The following is a 17,221-nucleotide window of genomic DNA, read 5'->3' as shown; positions in this document are numbered from 1 at the left end:
CAGATTTTATTAGTGGGAATTCGAATGTTAAAAAGGGAAGGGGTAGAATGCACTTCTGTCCTCCACCAATAATAAGGAAAACCTTCTGCCCCATGAGGAGCTTTCCCTAGCTCTGTGTTTGCTCTCGTTGAGGATGATTTCTCCCATCCTGCAGCCATAACGAATCTTCTCCTTGTAGGGCAGAAGGGCAAGGAGTGCAAGAGAAGTGACACAAAGAGTATTTGAGAAGTGTGACGGACTGCATTGCACCAGTCTGACCGCCTTCCTGTCTGCCTGGATCCCTCCAAACCTCCTCCCCTTACCCCTGGTCTCTTTACATAGACGTCTCTGGGGTGGAAGCACCCTGGACATGTCTTTTTTTGAACATGGGCAAGCACAGCTGTTCCCTCTTGTGACTAACTGTACCGTGAAGCAGTCATGTTTCTAAATCAAGCTCTCTTTGCACACTCAAGTGGGGCCTGAAGATGCCAGCTGGGCCATCCCCATGAGTAAGCAAGATAGGACCAGCTTGCAATGCCTTCACAAGGCATTCCAACCCGATGACTATGAGGCCTGCTCCACGTCCTCCCATCCCCTTTTCCAGCTTGACAACTGAAGTTACAGACCTCCTTTCGCAGCAGGCTTATGGGGGCTGAGGAATTGGCCCCACGGCTGTGAACATGGTCAAGATTTTATTCTCGCTTTTGACAGTCACCAAGTGATGGATTTTCACCTCCCAGGGAAGCCATGAACCAAAACTGCTGTTTACTTTGCTGGTGTAAGGATGGGCACTGTGGAAAATCTGTGCAAGGCAGGTTGCAGCTCCACCAGGATGGTGACTCGGTGTCTACCACTGAGGATTCACAACTCTGCAAACTGGACTTTCCTCAGAACTTCTCCCTGGGCACAGAAAAGCAATGCCAAGAGCAAATAAGCCAAAGCCATGGTGTTGTCACGCCACCAAGGGCCAGATCCTGCCCCGTGCAAAGCGTATATCTGAATGCATGCCCAAATATTTGGGAGGGAGATGGAAACTAATGGACCGGCATGGATGAGCTTAGCCAGGTTTTGACATCAGGCCCTAAAACCAACTGTTGGGAGAAAATGCTGCTGATTTGGGCAGCCAAACGTCAGCAGTCCCACATCCGTAAAACCCCTGGCAGCCTTTTTACTGACTCTAATGGACTGCAAAATCTGGCCCTTACAGGGCTCCGGTTCAAAGGTAATGTTGATAATAGATAACTAATCTACAGGAGTGTTCCCAGTGATGGGAATTGCTATTATACACCCGACTACCTTTTTATCAGTGTAATTAAAAGCAGTTGGCGTCAGAGTAAGGAGCAACCTTGCCTGCTGAAGAAATCAATACGATCCTGCGTGCGTGTGTGTGTGTGTGTGCGCGCGTGTGTGTGCCTATGACAAAGTGGATTATCTCCATCCTCCCCAAATAGCAGCTGCAAAGCAAAGAGGAAAAGGGAGAGTGGCTGAATTTGTACCTTCAGGTAAAGTTGCCTGGTGCTTCCTGGTGGGAGGGGCAGAGGCTTTGGGGGATGTTTAAATCTCTCCCCAGGAACAAAAGGAGGGGAGATTAGCTCGACCCCTGGAAGGGATGTGTGTCCTGCCCCTTCCTCCCCCTCCATCCCCGCTTTGCCGGGACCCCCTCGCCCGGGCGGGCGCTGGTGTCTGAGGGTCTCTCTGTGTGTGTGTGTGTGTGTGTGTGTGTGTGTGTGTTCCAGTCTGCAGTGTGAGCAATTTCACTTGAAAAGACAGAGAAATCCCCTCCTTTGAAAGTCTCAGCGTTTGGTTCTTTCCAGTAATGCTATAATTGGATGGGATTTTCTCTAATACAGAGGGAAAGTCCTTAAGATGATTTTTCACACACCACCACCCTCCTCCTTTTCCTCGTCCTACCTTATGCAATAAAACTCTCTTCTCCTTCTCCAGCCTCTTTGGCTTCTCTGGGGTGGGGGAGCTGCTGAAGGAGGTGTGTGTGTGTGTGGGGGGGTGGATTTAATACACTCAATATAACTGCAGCATCGACACCACGGGGATTCATTGGGAGAGCCGGAGAGAGCATCCGTTCCTCCTCTGAAAGCAAGCGAGAAGCCGCTCAGATCGACTCGAGCTTGGCTACACGGGACGATTAGATCTCGGAGCGCTTGCCAGAGCTCACATTTGCAATCACTTGTCATCCAACCCTAAAGAAAATAATCAGGGCCCGACCCCTGCCAAATTCCCAATGATTTAAATATCCCCGAATGAACTGCATTTCTAGTATAATTTCACTAGAATGAATATATCTCTCCATCTAGCTAAACACAAACATATCTTTATATATATGCATATAAAGCTCTCTGTGTGTAAATAAAAATATTCCCTACTAAGGGAAAATATATATGCAATTCTTAATGTGAAAGAAAATGCATTTTGATTTGAGCTAATGCAAGGTTGCAAGCCCTCCTCCAACAAAGTCATTAAAAATTGTACCTCTCTTTGTTCCATGTGAGCCACAGAAATTTTCTGATTCACAGATAAAATAAAATAAAGTAAATACATAAAATTTCATCCAGTTCTCTCTCTTTTCTTAAAAAAAAAAAAAAAAAAAAGGCAACAAAACCCAGCAAAAAACCCAACAGGCAGCAGCCACAACAACCAAAAAAAAAAAAAAAAAATCACATAAAAGAGAATCATCGTTGTTATTCCAGGGAGAAAATATCTCCTAGCTCATCCAGTGCCTCCATCCCCTTGTTTTTGCCTCTCCAGCCCCCTTTCAAATGACCCAGGGTAGGGGGAAAGCCTGTCAGCTGGGTGACACTTGGTCACAGATACAGCAAGCTTTAAACAATATGTTCCAGAGGAGCAGCAAATCTAACCGCGTACCCAGTCTCGAGGAGCTGCATCTTTATAATAGTACTAATCATAACTATTTTTTTTTTTTTTTATTTCCACCCCACCGAAAACCTGCAGATTTTTGGAACCGCGCGATCCACCCCAACTCAACCCCCCGCCACCGCCACTGAAAGGAGAGAAATTGTTACAATATGTAGAAAGAGAAATTAAAAAAGAGATCAATTACTAGTGCCCTGTGGGGTGGATCTGGTGGATGAAGTCGTTTGCAGCAGCGCCTTCGCAAAGTCTGGGGCTGGGAATCCTGCAAATTGTGATGATCTGGATGAACCTTATTGAGATTTGCATGGAAGAAGTTGATTTCTTAGCAGATGTCTTCGGTGGAGCTCTTGGATATCTGGCTGGTTGGACTGGTGGGGAAGGGGTGTGCGTGTCTGTGGGGGTGTGCGTGTCTGTGTGTGTGCGTGCATGTCTGGGTGTAAATCCTTTTTTTTTTTTTTTAAATGAAAAAAGGAGGAAAAAAAAAAAAAAGAAGCAACCAAAAGTTTCTAGAAAGTTAGTTCAAATGCATCCCAATTGTTATCGTGAGGAAACAGGGACTTGAGAAGAAGACAGAATGGCAAGAAGGAGCAAATCAAGAAAATAATAATTTAAAAAAAAATCACACTTTTTTTTTTTTTTTTTTTTTTTTTTTTTTGCATTTTAGTAGCTTCGACCCAGGGAGTGAAATCCGGGCAGGTTGTTATAGCTACCCAAATCCACAGGGGTCCCCCCTGTCTATTTAAACCCCCTAAATCTTCCTTCCCCTTTTTAAAACTACATTTTATCCCTTGGCTTGTGGGCCAACGTGCCCCCTAATGAGTATTAAAACACTATCTCCTTGCAATTAGCTCATTCCTGACTTCGCGCTCCTGATTGACAGAACAAGCCAAAGCATCAGAATTCTCCCTTTGGCAATAAGTGCTGATTGGGTCCTTTTTAAGAGAGCTACTTCAAACTTTTTTTTTTTTTTTTTTTTTTTTTTTAATATTTGCCTTCAGTGTCTTGGCTGAGAGAAGAGTTTTTTACCTCTCTGAGATTTTTTTTTTCCTTGAGAGTAGTAGAGGAAGCAAGAGAGGATTTACCTGGTCGGGTTGAGTTCACTTCATTTGACTTTTTTTTTTTTTTTAAATTATTGTTATTATTATTATTAAAATAATCATCCTGCCTCAGAAGAAAGGAAGGTTTTTGGCAACTCTGGTTAAAAAAAAAAAAAAAAAAGAAAGACAACTTTTCATCAATGGCCTCTTTTGGATATTTCCTGTTTCTTTGTGGGTTGAGTCAGGCTCTGTCAAGTTACCCAATCTGGTGGTAAGTTTTATTCTTCTTCTTTTTTTTTTTCTCTCATTTTCATTTATTTTTCCCCTCCTCTGTTTTCTCTGCAACCCCTGCGCTTAAGATGACTTGAAATTCTCCTTTCGTTGCCACTCAGCTAAAGAGGTGGGATTGTTCCAGCGCCAGCAAGTTCTTAGAACCTGCATTTCACCTCTTTTATTTATGCATTCACTTTGTTTATTTTGACTGGGTTATACCTGATCTCTCCTTCTCCTACTGTAAAAGAGAGAGAGCGAGCGAGAGCGATCGGAAAGTTATTTTTTTTTTTTTTAAGTGCTTTGATCCTCTCCTGTGAAGAACAAAAGGCGCTGCCTGAATTAAAGAGATAATGATACAAGTTGACATGAGCATTTCAAGGTGATTTCGAGCTAGTCAGGTGGAAGGAAGGGGGGGAAAAGGATGAAAACTTTTTTTTTTTTCCCCCCTTCGCTTTAAGGAATATTTAGGGGGAAAGAAAAAAAAATAAAAAATAAAAAAAAAAAGCAAAGAAAGAGAAAGGAGGTGAGAGGAGGCTGAACAACCTGGGCTGGTTACGGAAAGGCAGAGCAGGGAGCAAAGACGGGGTTGGGGGAAGATGTGCCCGGCGCTGCCGCGGAGCTGCCCCGCGCAAGATCAGCGGGGCCCTGCGCAACCCCTTCCCTCGGGATAACGCACTTTTCTTGTCCAGGCTGCAGCTCCCTTTTATTTTATTTTATTATTACTTTTTTTTTTTTTTTTTTTTTTTCCGCGCTTTGCACCCTACGCCTTTAAGAGGCTTTTCTCTCTCTCCCCCACAAAAAGCAAATGGTGCTGGGCAAGGCATGTAACTGCAAGATCTGCTCTAATTACCCCGCGGAGGTAATTGGGCTCAGGGAAGCCCTAGCGCAGGAAAGCTCCTGTTCTGCAGGCAGCTCGCGGGAAAGCGCGTAGGAACCGCGGAGCAGAGCCGCGCAGCGTTGCGCGGGGCACGGAGGAGCAGCCACAGGAGATGGGGCTTCGTTCTCTGCCGCCGGTTGCGCGGGTGCGGAGCTCCCCGGGTAGGGAATTAGCAGCCCCGCGCCCGCGGAGGGGAAGGCGGGCTGCGCGGCCGCAGCGCGGAGCAGGAGCTGCTCTGCACCGAGGGCGGTGCTGTAAATAACTCAGAAGCGCCTAAACCCCCTGCTAATCATCATCATCATCATCATAATTAATTTTTAAAGCGCATTTAATCTCTGCCACCGCCACCTCCCCCCCCCATCCCACCCCCACCCACCCCCCCCCCCCACCGCCACCCCCAATCTGACGAGGGGCGTTAGCGGGGTTCAGGTACGATCCGCGGCGGGCGGAGGCGAAGGGGAACCGCGGCCGCGGTACCTCCCGCCCGCGGCCGCGCTGCCCGGCGGTGCAGAGGTGAGGGTGTTGAAGGCAGCCTCTCCAACTATTTCAGGTATGTCTGAAAGCAGGGAATTCGTTGGGATGGGAGAAAAGCAATAAAATGCAAATGTGTTCTTGGGAAGAGAGGCAAGAAAGAGCACCTGGACGGGAGTCATTAAAAAGCAATCTTTTATTCCCAGCCACCATCTAACTTATAATTAGAAACTCTGGTTGCATTCCTGATTGGAGAAGGAAACGCATTCCTCTAATACCAACATAAATATTCCCTTGTCACCCACCGAGGGGAGAGGAGGGCAGAGCGGCCGTGTCCCCGTCCCCGTGTCCCCGTCCCCGTGTCCCCCCGTGTCCCCCCGTGTCCCCGTCCCCGTGTCCCCCCGTGTCCCCCCGTCCCCGCCGCGGCCAGCCCGCAGCCCCGCTCCCCGCTCCCGCCTCCCGGAGGTGCGGGAGAGGCGGCTGTCGGGTGGTGGTGGGGGGTGTGTGTGTGTGGAAAGAGGCGGTGGAGAGATGGAGAGAGGGGCAGGAGGTCTCTGTCCAAGCCGGGGCATCAGGTGTGTGCAGGGGGACAGCAGGGGTGACTCTGGTTTTTGGTTTGGGTTCCTCCCCCCCCCCCCCGGCCCCTTCCATCCTTCCCCGGTGCCAACCAGCGGTTTTAGACGTTTCTTTCGCAAAGTGAGCAAGCCCCCTTAGGCCATGGAAATGCAAAGGAGGTTTTGATTGGGGTGGGGGAGTCGGAGGAGAGGCCGGGTGCTGCTACATTTGCTGCCTAAATTCCCCCTCACCCACCCACCCTTTTCCCTTTTTATTTATCCTCAAGCAAGATATAAACCCGTGGCCACCCCCATGGCTGGAGTTGGGGGACACCCCCGGAGATGGGAGAGTCGGGGGCTGGAGGGTGGCACAGGGGTTCCCCGGACGCACCCGTGCACATCCCAACATCGGGAGTGCAGCTTCTTTTCTGCTAGTCAAGGACAGCCTGCTTCCAACCCAGCTGATTTCGCAAATCGATCGTGCTTCTTTAATTTAATTTAATTTAATTGTGTTCTTTTCTTTCTTTTTGAGGGGGTTTTGTTGTTTTTCTTTTTGGAAGGGACTGTAGAGAGGGCCAGGAATTTTTTTAAGTCTGGTAGTGCCAGCAACAAACACCCCATCTCAACCATCTCTGTTTAAAGCCTCCCTTATATTAGCTCATAGCGACTCGATTGCGTACAGCAGCAAATTTGTAATTTACCACCCCCAAAACTGCGCCCCTCACAAATAATAGTTTCTAATTAAAGCGTAAACTCATCCTAAAGCACACAGAGCTATGGATACTTAACACTGCTTTCAGCTTCAAGACAATTTGAGCAAAAGCAGAGACTGAGAAACGATACTCTCCTGCAGGTTTTGGTTAATTATTCTCCCAAAGGAGAGAAATTAGGGGAAACATGAAGCGTGTATTTCTCAGGGGGAGCAAGTGGGCATGTGTTTGTTACTGTAATTTCTGTCTACCTCTACATAGAGCTCCTCACTTGGCTGAGCTGTTTGAATTGCTGCTCTCACCGTGGCACAGGGGCACCTGTTTAAAATCAGGCCGTGCAGCGCTGGTGGCCTCTGCACAGACCCGGACGCGTGGTACCTTTGGAAAAAGTTCAGTGGAGCAAAAGGGAAAGGATCCCCCGGAGCAGCGATGCTCTCGCAGTCCGTCCACATCCTTTCAGCGACCCGGGGTGGGGGGGTGGGGGGGAAGCTACGGGAGCTTCTTAAAAGCAGAAAATTCCCAAATCACGTATGTACAGAGAGGGATGAAATAGGCTTTAAGAACAATTATTTAAAAGTAATAAAAGAAGAAGGCATCGGTTCCCATTGGGACCGGTGTGGTAAGTTTTTAGGGACGTGCTGGTGTGATTTATTGTGGCACAGTAACGCCACGGGACCTTCTCCAACGCGGCGCAGCACTGCGCTGTTCAACCTAAAGGAGCTACTGGTAGCAGCAACAGGCTCTTCCATACCCAGGGGGCCAGATTAAAAGCAAAAATGTGGAGGTTTTTTTTCAAATGTTAGTGCTGTTCATTTTTTAGTTTGTTTTGAAAAAAAGAAGAGAGACCGAAGTGGGTGAAGGAAGACTTAGGAAATTCAGAAGCAGCATTCATCAGAGGGGTAGGATTAGATGTAACCTGTCCCCTGTCCTGCTGGGTCTGGGGTCCATGCGGAGTCACAGTGGCAACATGAACAAAATTAAAACTTTTTCCAGCTAACTTGCACTGCTGTGACTGACTGGCTGACTGCATGTGGAATGGAAAAAGCATTTTATTTTCTTTTTTAATCAGTGGCATGAGGCCTGTCTTGGTCTGAGGACAGCCAGAGTGCAGAAATGATTCAGAAGAGAGAAAGGTTTGGTTCAGGAGAAAAAAATACAGCAATAGACATTAACACAGAGCTTCAGTGCTGGGGATCTTAACGTCCTGCAGCCCAGGAGGCTGGTACTAGGGGAGATGATCACGGGAGAGGATCACGGCTGAGTTAGAAGTGCAAGCAGACCTCTTCACCATGGGAGAAACCTGCCAGGTGGCATCTCAGATGTTCTTCCTGGGGTGTGAGGCAATTTGGGGCATGTTGAGGGGTGCAGATAGTTAAAGCATGTGCCTGGAGAGGAGCTGGAGGAGGAAGTGTCATGGGAGGAGGTAGGCACCAGCTGGGACCTCATCTGGTGGCATCGCTTTAGGCATCGGTGTCTGTCCCTTCCTCTGTTCCGCCGGTCATGGTGGAGGTCCTGTCTCGTCTGCTGCTCTCTGTAACACCTGTATCACATCCTAAATGGTGTGAGTTGAGATCGGCTCCATAATGAACTGGGCGAGGAGATGAGAGCCATAACCACCAGTGGCAGAGTGAACGCAGTGTTACCAGAGATGCCAGGCTGGTATTTGGAAAGTGGATGTGAAGGATGTGTGTTAGGAATATTTTCTTGGCTGTCACCTGTGTTTGCTCTTGGCTTCTTATTGCTTATTCCCCAAGACTGGTCACAGAAGCTCTATTGGTTGAAAGTGATCTGGAAGATCTTTCCACCTCTAATTTTTGTGATTCAGGAAATGTAAGCGCACGGGAGCAGGGTGGGAAGGAGCCTTGCCAACAGAAAGACAAGTAACCTGGTGGCATTACTCCAGCAATATGCAGGTGCAACACCTGAACCTGTCCCTGTCAGAGTTTGATGGCATCGCCTCAATAAAAGCAGCTCACAGATGAAGTCTTGGCTTGTGACCTGGTTCGGGTCTTTCCTGGGATCTGTCCCCCTGTGGGGTGGATGGAACAGCCCCTGATTTGCACTGGGGTGGGTGAAAGCCAGGCCAGATTCTGGATCCCATGATAAACCCGATTCTCCTTTTGTTGCAAATCCTGGAGAACCAAACTGACTCTTGGCAGGCTCCGCACTTGAGAAAGCAAAGCTTAGGTTTGGCAGAGAGCAACCGTGTTAAGTGAGAGATGATCATCCCTCGTTAGCCAGGAGGGAGGCAGAGCCATGGAAGGTCACCCAAGGGACAGCGTGAGACATGTGTGTTGGCACCAGAGCTCCTAAAGCAATCTCTGGAGCTCGGAAATACGAATTGCACCTACCCACTTCTCCTCTGCTCGATTAGCCAGAGTTGAGGATTTTGACATTTCCGAGGCGATGGCATTCGTCTTCATTTCCTCTGCGGTGCGATGTTAAAGAGCTGTCGTGCTCCTATGCAGAGGTGGCTACATTTCGGCTGTGCGCGGTGCAATCCTGGTACATGCAGCCCTCTCCCACCCTTGCCCCAAGGCTTGGGAATTGTCTTTATATACACGTATCTATGTTACAACAGTATCTGACATGGGCCTGTTTTGCCAGGCAGCGTATAATCAGGGAATGATGTTTTCACCTATTCTCAGATACCAACTTACCCACCAGCTTGGATTTTCCTGAGCAACAACATGGGTGATTTACACCCAAGCAGCAACAGGGATAGAGGGCAACTTGGTTGAGGGGATCTTGCTGTGTAGATGTTATGTGGTATGAAACAGCCCATGCTTGGTCCATACGTAGGGTATGGTGTGCGAAGGGTAAGGGAAATATCTCCCCATCTCCATTTTTTCATGGTGGGACCAGAGGAACAGAGTCTAATGGTATTTATGTTGTTCCTGGCATAGTCCAGGCATGAAGGACCTGTGCCAGTGAGATTGACTAGACCAAGATCACACAGGAAGCCTCTGTTACAGCAGGAACTGAAAATTTTCAAGGTCTTATGAAAAAGCCCCTGTTTCAAACATGGGGAGAGCTGAGACTCTCCCAGAGAGCTAAAGAAGAGCCCTCATCTACTCAGATTTTAGACTCATTTTAGTAAATTGTGTTATCCTGCTACATATTCATTGATTTTTTTATTTCAATTTTAAGAAGACTTTATTAAATAAGTTAACCTGAAAATCAGCAACTTGATATAACTTGAAAACTGGAGAAGGACTGTTTACAAGGGCATGTAGTGGTACGACAAGGGTTAACGGCCTTAAACTGAATGAGGACAGATTTAGATTACATATTAGGAATAAATTCTTCACTCTGAGGGTGATGAGGCACTGGAACAGGTTGCCCCGAGAAGCTGTGGCTGCCCCTGGCTCCCTGGCAGTGTTCAAGGCCAGGTTGGATGGGGCTTTGGGCAACCTGGGCTAGTGGAGGGTGTCCCTGCCCATGGCAGGGGGTTGGAACTGGATGGGCTTTAAGGTCCCTTCCAAGCCAAACTGTTCTATGATTCTATGGTATTTAAAGCATTGAATGAAGGCATTGCATCAAACAAGCAAGCCTTTCCTAACTAAGATAAGGAAAAGTGAATAATTTTGCTCCTCAGACCTTTTCAGGTAGCCCCAGATGCAAAAAATGTCCTTTACAGACATTTGAACACCTCTCAGACTTCTCACCTGAAAACCTTTGAGCACTTACTAGCACGGCTTAAGCTCTGATATGTCCCCAGGAAGGGAGAGGATGTTCTTCATTCCCATTTTGCAGGTGGGTAAGCAGAGGCAGAAGAATTTAAAGACCCTGCCCTGGACCTTGCAATGATCCTGCAGCACGGCTGGGTGTAGCACCAGGACCTACTGAGGACAGGTCTTTTCTTCTTCTTTCTAAAGACCTTTCTAACAGATGCCATGTCTTTGGGTGCTATTGCAGTGCAAAACACCGGGGCAGAGTAAAGAAGTGACCGCTTCAGGGGCAGTAGACCTTAATGAAATAGGTGGGTCCTGTTCTCATTGACCTCCTGTGCCACCTTGATGAGTCATTTTCCTTGTACACATGGCATTTCTTTTTCCCAACTCAGCTCTACAGCTAGGCCTGCTGTAAGTAGAGTAGCTGGAACAGGGGGATGGCCACAGCCCTGCTTTCTGTTGGTGAAAAATACTTTTCAACTGTTCCCTCTAAAGGGACAGGCTGGAGGAGCCTTGACTTTTGCTGTGAGCCTGTGGTCTCTCCTAGGAAAGGAAAATCAAGGATTGCTGCCCTTCTGCATGAGAAACGAGGCTGACTCACTGTGTCTTCATCCCAAATCTATGGGATCCCTTTCCTGCTTGCATCCCGCTTCCTGCAACTGGGATGAAGGAACTCAACTACAGCCCTGCAGCAATGCTGCTGCTTTTCCAGACAGGGACCACCAGTCTCTGCATCTCTTCCCACATCACTAGTGCTTAACACGAGTGCAAAGCAGCAGGGTAAGGAGGCTGCTCTGTGCCACATCTCGCAAGGAGCAGATATTTTTGCTTTGCGTGTGTGGGAGCGCAAGAAAAGCCCAACGGGACAACCATGGGTTGATGCGCCCACTTCCCCTTTGCTCAGCATTTGTGCTTGTGTTGCTTGAGTGCATGACTCAAATAGCCCGGCCACATTTCAAAGGGCTTTATTGGGCATAATGACAGCACTTAACAAGCATTGCTCAAGTGTGTCGCAGGGGGAATCCTCCAGGCTCTGAGTCACGGATGCTGTTTGGACAGCTGAACTGTACACAGTATGGTGAAAAGAGTTGGCTGTGCACTGAGCACGCAGTCTCATCCCCAGGGCCTCCTGCGAGCAGGGATGGACTGGTCCTACTCCCACCAACATCCATGTTGAAATTTCCTTCCTGGAGTAGAACTGGACTGATGATCTTGGTCTGGATCCCAAAGGAAACCCTGCAGGGCCAAAGAGTACAGCTGGGAAAAGGGGAAGTGGAGCATGCAGGAGGTCTGGAGACCATTGCTGCAAAGAAGAAGAAGGGCTTTCTAGACCCAAAATAGGCACCCACTCTCTTCTGGTGATGTGAAGCTTGGTGCTTTCTTCCCAATCAGGTGGTGACAGTTCCTGGGGTGATGGTGCCAGTAAAAAACATCGAAATATAGTGGAAAGGAAGGGGAAACAACAAGGGGAGAATTGCTGGCCAGAGCACGTATGTCTTCTCCACACGCTCAGCTAAGGCTGGATGGGGCACAGCGCCAAGACTGCAGCAAGAGCTGTTCCCATCCTGTCTCACTAAACTCATCTCTGCTTTGCTGACACCACCGAGAGGCAAATGAAGGCCGAGGGTCCGTGAGAGCCAAGACAGTTCCGTGGGGCTTAATACTGAAAGGAGAGGAATACTCAGGAAAGTCTGTAAGGGCATGAGCCCTCCCATGATGTTTCCACCAAGGCTTTGCTGGATCAGGCCCAGGGTTGGTCCTGCAGAAAAGCCACTCCTGACACTGTCTATGCCAACTGTTTCCATCTAGCTTGGGCCATTCATAATGCTTTTGTCCCCTTCTGTCCCTTTAAAAGTGGCAAGGCTTGCTTTAAGTCTTGTTATCGTCTTAGTACAACATGTAAAAATTCATCAGTTCACTCCAAATTCTGCTGGCACTTGCAAAAAACAAGGGGAGGGAAGAAGAACCAATACATTAACTCCCTTGTTCTGAACTCCTAACATAGGGCACTGCTTTTAAAAAACAGCCTGTAAACCAGGGGAGAGCGTTATGCATCACAAAGATGTTGTTTGTCTCTTCTCCTTGTTTGTCACCTGCATATTCACAGTCCCCTTCCCACTTGGATGTTGCTGATACCCAGAGAGCGCTTTGCATTTGTAGAGCCCGGGCCATCAAAGGAGTTCAGGGTGCCTTTGGTCTCCTCATCACAGTTTCTGTTCTGGTGTTAATAATAGTCTGTTATGCTTTATATTGGTATAGTGATAACTCTCAGCAGAGATGCTATTACTCTTTTCCAACATGGATATTCCTCCACACTCCATTGGTATGAAATGCTTTTCACTTATTGCATCTTGGCACACTCTCGGGCTTCACCGACGAGGTCACATCATAGAACGTGGGCTGGTTCCCTTCTCACATCACAGGCCTCGCAAGGCATCCCAGGTGTCTGGGATGGTCATTCCTCCTCTTCCATGGGAGCTCTGTAGGCTTAAAGTGTGTTGGAACAAGTTTGCCTATGAGGCTCAGAGAGTGCCTCGGAAGTTTCTTGAGCTCAGCTCATGGTAGACTCTCACATTTCTGTCCTGGCCTCATGCCTATCACAGGTTATGGAAGCTCTCCAGGTCACCGTGCATCAGTCCTAGCGGTCAGTTTAAACACGTCTTCCAGGACAAACATCCAGTCCAAAACCAAAGATGCCTGGGTTCCCATCAGGTGCCATGCATGGGTGTCTGCTTCCAGTTAAGATGCTCAATGGCATCCTGGTTGTCCTCAGAGGCCTGGAAGGGATTGTATACAATCCACTGATGACATGCTCCTTTCTCAGCAACAGATGGAGGCCGGTCAAGGAAACCCTAGAGCATCTTAGTGGCACTTGATGCCTAGCTGTAGGCATCTGAGCAAAGCCTTGGGGTGGAATTCATTTTACCCATTGCAATTTAGATGTTTCCATCCAAGCCAGGTGCTCTTGGCTGCTTTCATTGATGGGGAGAAATAGACACTTTCTTATGGTGCAGTTCATGTCTCAGTCCTTCGACTGAGCTTGACTGGTTAAATCCTCTGCAACTATGGAGGAGCTGAGGAAACCAGCTCAGAGTCGTGTCCACCAGTGTCATCAGATTATTCAGATTATTCCCAAGACAGGGAATCCCCTTTAAGAGTTTGCTCATTTGTTTTTTTTTTCCTAGCTGTTAAAATATGAGTTCTATTTCTAATTCCCATTGCCTAGCAAAATTTCACATGGCTAAAATCAAGTCCATCTTTTTTTCCTGTATTTTAACAAGCTCTTTAGTGCATAGTGCTCACCGTTGTATTGGAACAGGTGCAGCCACGGTGTGATCATACTGTGCTATTGCAAGAACGTGCATGACATCCAGGCTGGCACTAAAAAGCTCTAAACCACCCCTTTCCTCAGCAAATTCACACCATCTTATATTTTGTCATGTCTTCCCATAGCTGCTGAAAGCCTAAGCAGCTTGACTGTTTTGCAGCTTTCTCTGAAACATATTTAATCTTGCCTCTAATCCAGCGCACTCTAGAGAACAAATACGTCTTTCCTCATGCTCCTCATCCTCAAACACATCCAGAGTCTCCCACCATCCTCCAACCACAGCCACAAGTCATTGACTCAAATTTGCAATAGAGCTTCATCTCAAAACTTTTTAAAAAGAGATATAAAATGGCTTTCTTGCTTCCCCATCATGACAGTTAACTCAGCAGAAGACACAGTCGCTCCTATTAATGAGTTACATCTGCATTTCCGAGAGTTTCTCTAACTTTGTTTTACTTTCAGTTCTCTGAAATCAAACCCTTTCTCTTTTCCCAGTCTCTCTCTCTTAATTTCACTTTCCAGGTTTGTATTTCCTCTGCATCTCTTTTGGAAGATGCAGTTTTATGGTAGAGGTTATGCGCATTGAGGTTTCCAGGGAAGTTGCTGTTGTTTACCAGATTTCACGTTGTGGGATGGAGCAGTGAGGAAAGGCAGAGCCCATCTCTGCTATAGCCAAGCCTGTGAAGTGAAGCCAAACAACACTGAGCAGAGCAGGAGTTTCCTCTGCTTCCAAAAGGGTGCACCTTGTCTAATAGAGATATTTACTAAGGGGTGGGAAGGCAGGAATGGAACTCCTTGAACAGTTGCCAAGCCTACCATTCAGTTTGTCCCTCTGCCCCCAGAAGAACAACAATAGCGCCTGTTGCTAGACAGTGTTGTGTGGCATGACAGCAAGCAACTCTAAATCCTTTGCAGGCTGAAGGACACACTTAAGGAGAATTTCCTTTTTTTTTTTTTTTACGGGCCTACAGTAGGCAGGAAGAAATGGCACAGTCTGAGCTCTTGCTAAACAGGTAGGACCCCATCCAAAGTGCAGTGACGACTGGGGAAACACCACTGGGCATCAGATAAGACCTGTAGAATTTACTGGGAGACCCATGGTTCCTTTAGCGGCATAAAAATCTAGTTAATGCTTGTTTTGAGGAGGTGCAGGTTTGATTCCTATCCCTTCTAGAGGAAGAATCATCTTGCAGCTCTAGCAGTCTCTAGCCAAGTGTATTTTAGAATTATTGGCGAGAAATAGGATGCAACTCATCTGACGTATGTTAGACGTTTACTTTTGGATGAGGTGACTCACATTCCAGCTGTGCCAGTTTTCTCACCATTGCCTGCAAGAGGATCCTGGATGACTAGGGCAGGCAAAGATATTTCCTTTTAGATAGATGAATCCAGCTTCTTTTTATTTTTTTCTTTGAATACACTCCTAAAGGCTAGGAGCATCTAGGCATTTAATGAGCTATTTAGACATGCACAATATTAAAATAGGATACTTCTGTTGGAAGACCCTTTCGAAAATCCTGGTGGACATTGCTTTACATCTTTAGCGACCAAATTACCTTTATAAACCCATCACTTGAAGTCCTGGTGTTGCATTCCACATAGGTATAAAAGAGTTGAGCAAAAATCCCATATCTCAGAAAGATGTTTGAAGGGAATTCTTATGAAGTATCATTTTCTTGCACATTCTTCCATGGGAAGAGGAGACCTGATGCATTTGTCGTGAATTAATTTGCCTTACCGATCCAGATCAGGACAGCTGGGTACCTCATTTGATCCTGCATACCCCAGGAGTAGCTGCCCCTCCTTGTGGCTTTGTAATGCTGGTGGAGAGACGTCCCGGAGGCCCTGGGAACCGTACCCTTTGAAGATGTGTAGATGCTAGGAAGATGGACTAAAGGTGTTTTTAAGTGTGCGTTGATACAGTCTATTATTTTCTGGCAGTGAGGGATCCAGGGACTGGGAGGCTCGGTCCAGCCTAGCCCATTCACCAGATGGCTTGAACAAAGTGTGCCAATTTTTTTTCAAGGCCTGGATACACTCCCATTTACAAATAGTGTAAATCTACAGAGAAAGCAAGCGGCACCCTGATCTCCAGGGCCTGAAAGCTGTTTTGCTGCAGCATTAGCAGAGGTGTGGTTTGGTCACCATCTGGAAAGATTTGCTGGTGGAAATGCTCAGACAAAACAATAAGAGGCGAAGTGAAAAAGGACAGAAGAAGTGAAGTGCAAGGCTATTTAGACACATAATTCTTGCTTTATGCCTTTAGATTTATTGACTGCATTGTGGCAACCTGATCAGTTAACTGATTTATTGAGCTGCCCCTTGCCAGTGGATTGCAGTGACTGGTCCATGAATACCCTTAGCTCATTCTGAATGTGAGGAAAAGTGGATTAGCTCTGTTGCTTTTATTGAAGTGCTTATTTCTCCTCACATGTCGTAGAAACAGATTTAGCTGTCTAACTATTAGGCACCTTAGGTTAGCTGAGATGCATCCCACTGTGTGTTTGCAATAATAGGTGTAACAACTTCTACCACCGTTAAATCATTTGATCCAGAAATCATCTCATCCATCTTCCTGTGCCCCAGGCTGGATTAAAGATACCTAAATCAGAATTCTGAAGAAGTAATGGATATAAGACGTAGTTTGCACTGAGTCATTACTAACAAGAATATCAGCTGGATCAGGAAGGAGCTTATTGGATCACAGCCTTTTTCTAACAGGTCACGGATATTAGTGGATTGATTGCAAAATCTGAAAGTCACTTACAACAGAAGACTCAGGGCACAGTGGGAACTAGTTTTTGACTGAGAGAGTATAAGGTCCAGACAGATGGGGCAAACAACTGAGTTGAAAGAGAATAGATAAGACACATTAGCAGAAGATTGGGAATCAGACAGGGAAATGCTAATTCAGTGGCCGCTGAAATCTTTGGTGCCACTTGCCCACAGGCATATGGGAAGTCTGTGACAGAAACGAGCATTGAGTCCATCTGTCCAGCTGATGCAATGTGTAACTCAGGTCCCCGTGAATGAAAGGTTCAAGCTCGGTCGTAATACAAGGTGGTGTGTTGTCAGTGCAGCTTTCTAACCGCTCCACTAAAATTACAAGTAAACTGTCATGTTTACCAGAAGAGTCTCCAATCTGTAGTACAGAAACTAATTCAAGGGTTTCATAGTCTAGCATATATTTACAGCCACAGATACAGTGGTGGTGTCTGCCACCAACAGTGATGCCAGTGGTGGCTCCTGTTGCCTCAGACACTGGTACTCAGACAGAATACACGGAGAAATTCTGTCCTGCACACAAGCTCCAGAAATAGGGCCATACAGGCTCTTGTTCAGATTTTTGCATGGAAGAGCCCCGTTTTGTCCATCTCTAGTACAAGAAGAGTAGGGCAATATGCAAGACCTTGGTTATTTAATGAATTG

At 47.0% G+C, this 17,221-nt stretch overlaps 1 protein-coding gene across 1 annotated transcript in view; it reads left to right on the top strand.

Moving 5' to 3' along the window:
* The first annotated feature begins 3,690 nt into the window (after nucleotides 1–3,690).
* WNT3A (Wnt family member 3A) overlaps nucleotides 3,691–17,221 on the top strand; it is an 87,309-nt gene continuing 73,778 nt past the window's right edge. The window contains exon 1 of the mRNA XM_075747164.1: nucleotides 3,691–4,176. Coding sequence (XP_075603279.1) covers nucleotides 4,106–4,176 — 71 coding nt within the window. The 5' untranslated portion in view covers nucleotides 3,691–4,105. The remainder of the gene's footprint in view (nucleotides 4,177–17,221) is intronic.

Source organism: Balearica regulorum, chromosome 2 (genome assembly GCF_011004875.1).
Source record: "Balearica regulorum gibbericeps isolate bBalReg1 chromosome 2, bBalReg1.pri, whole genome shotgun sequence".
Classification (NCBI taxonomy): Eukaryota; Metazoa; Chordata; class Aves; order Gruiformes; family Gruidae; genus Balearica; species Balearica regulorum.
Note: the sequence above shows the minus strand (reverse complement) of the source record. Positions and strands in the feature narration are given on the sequence as shown.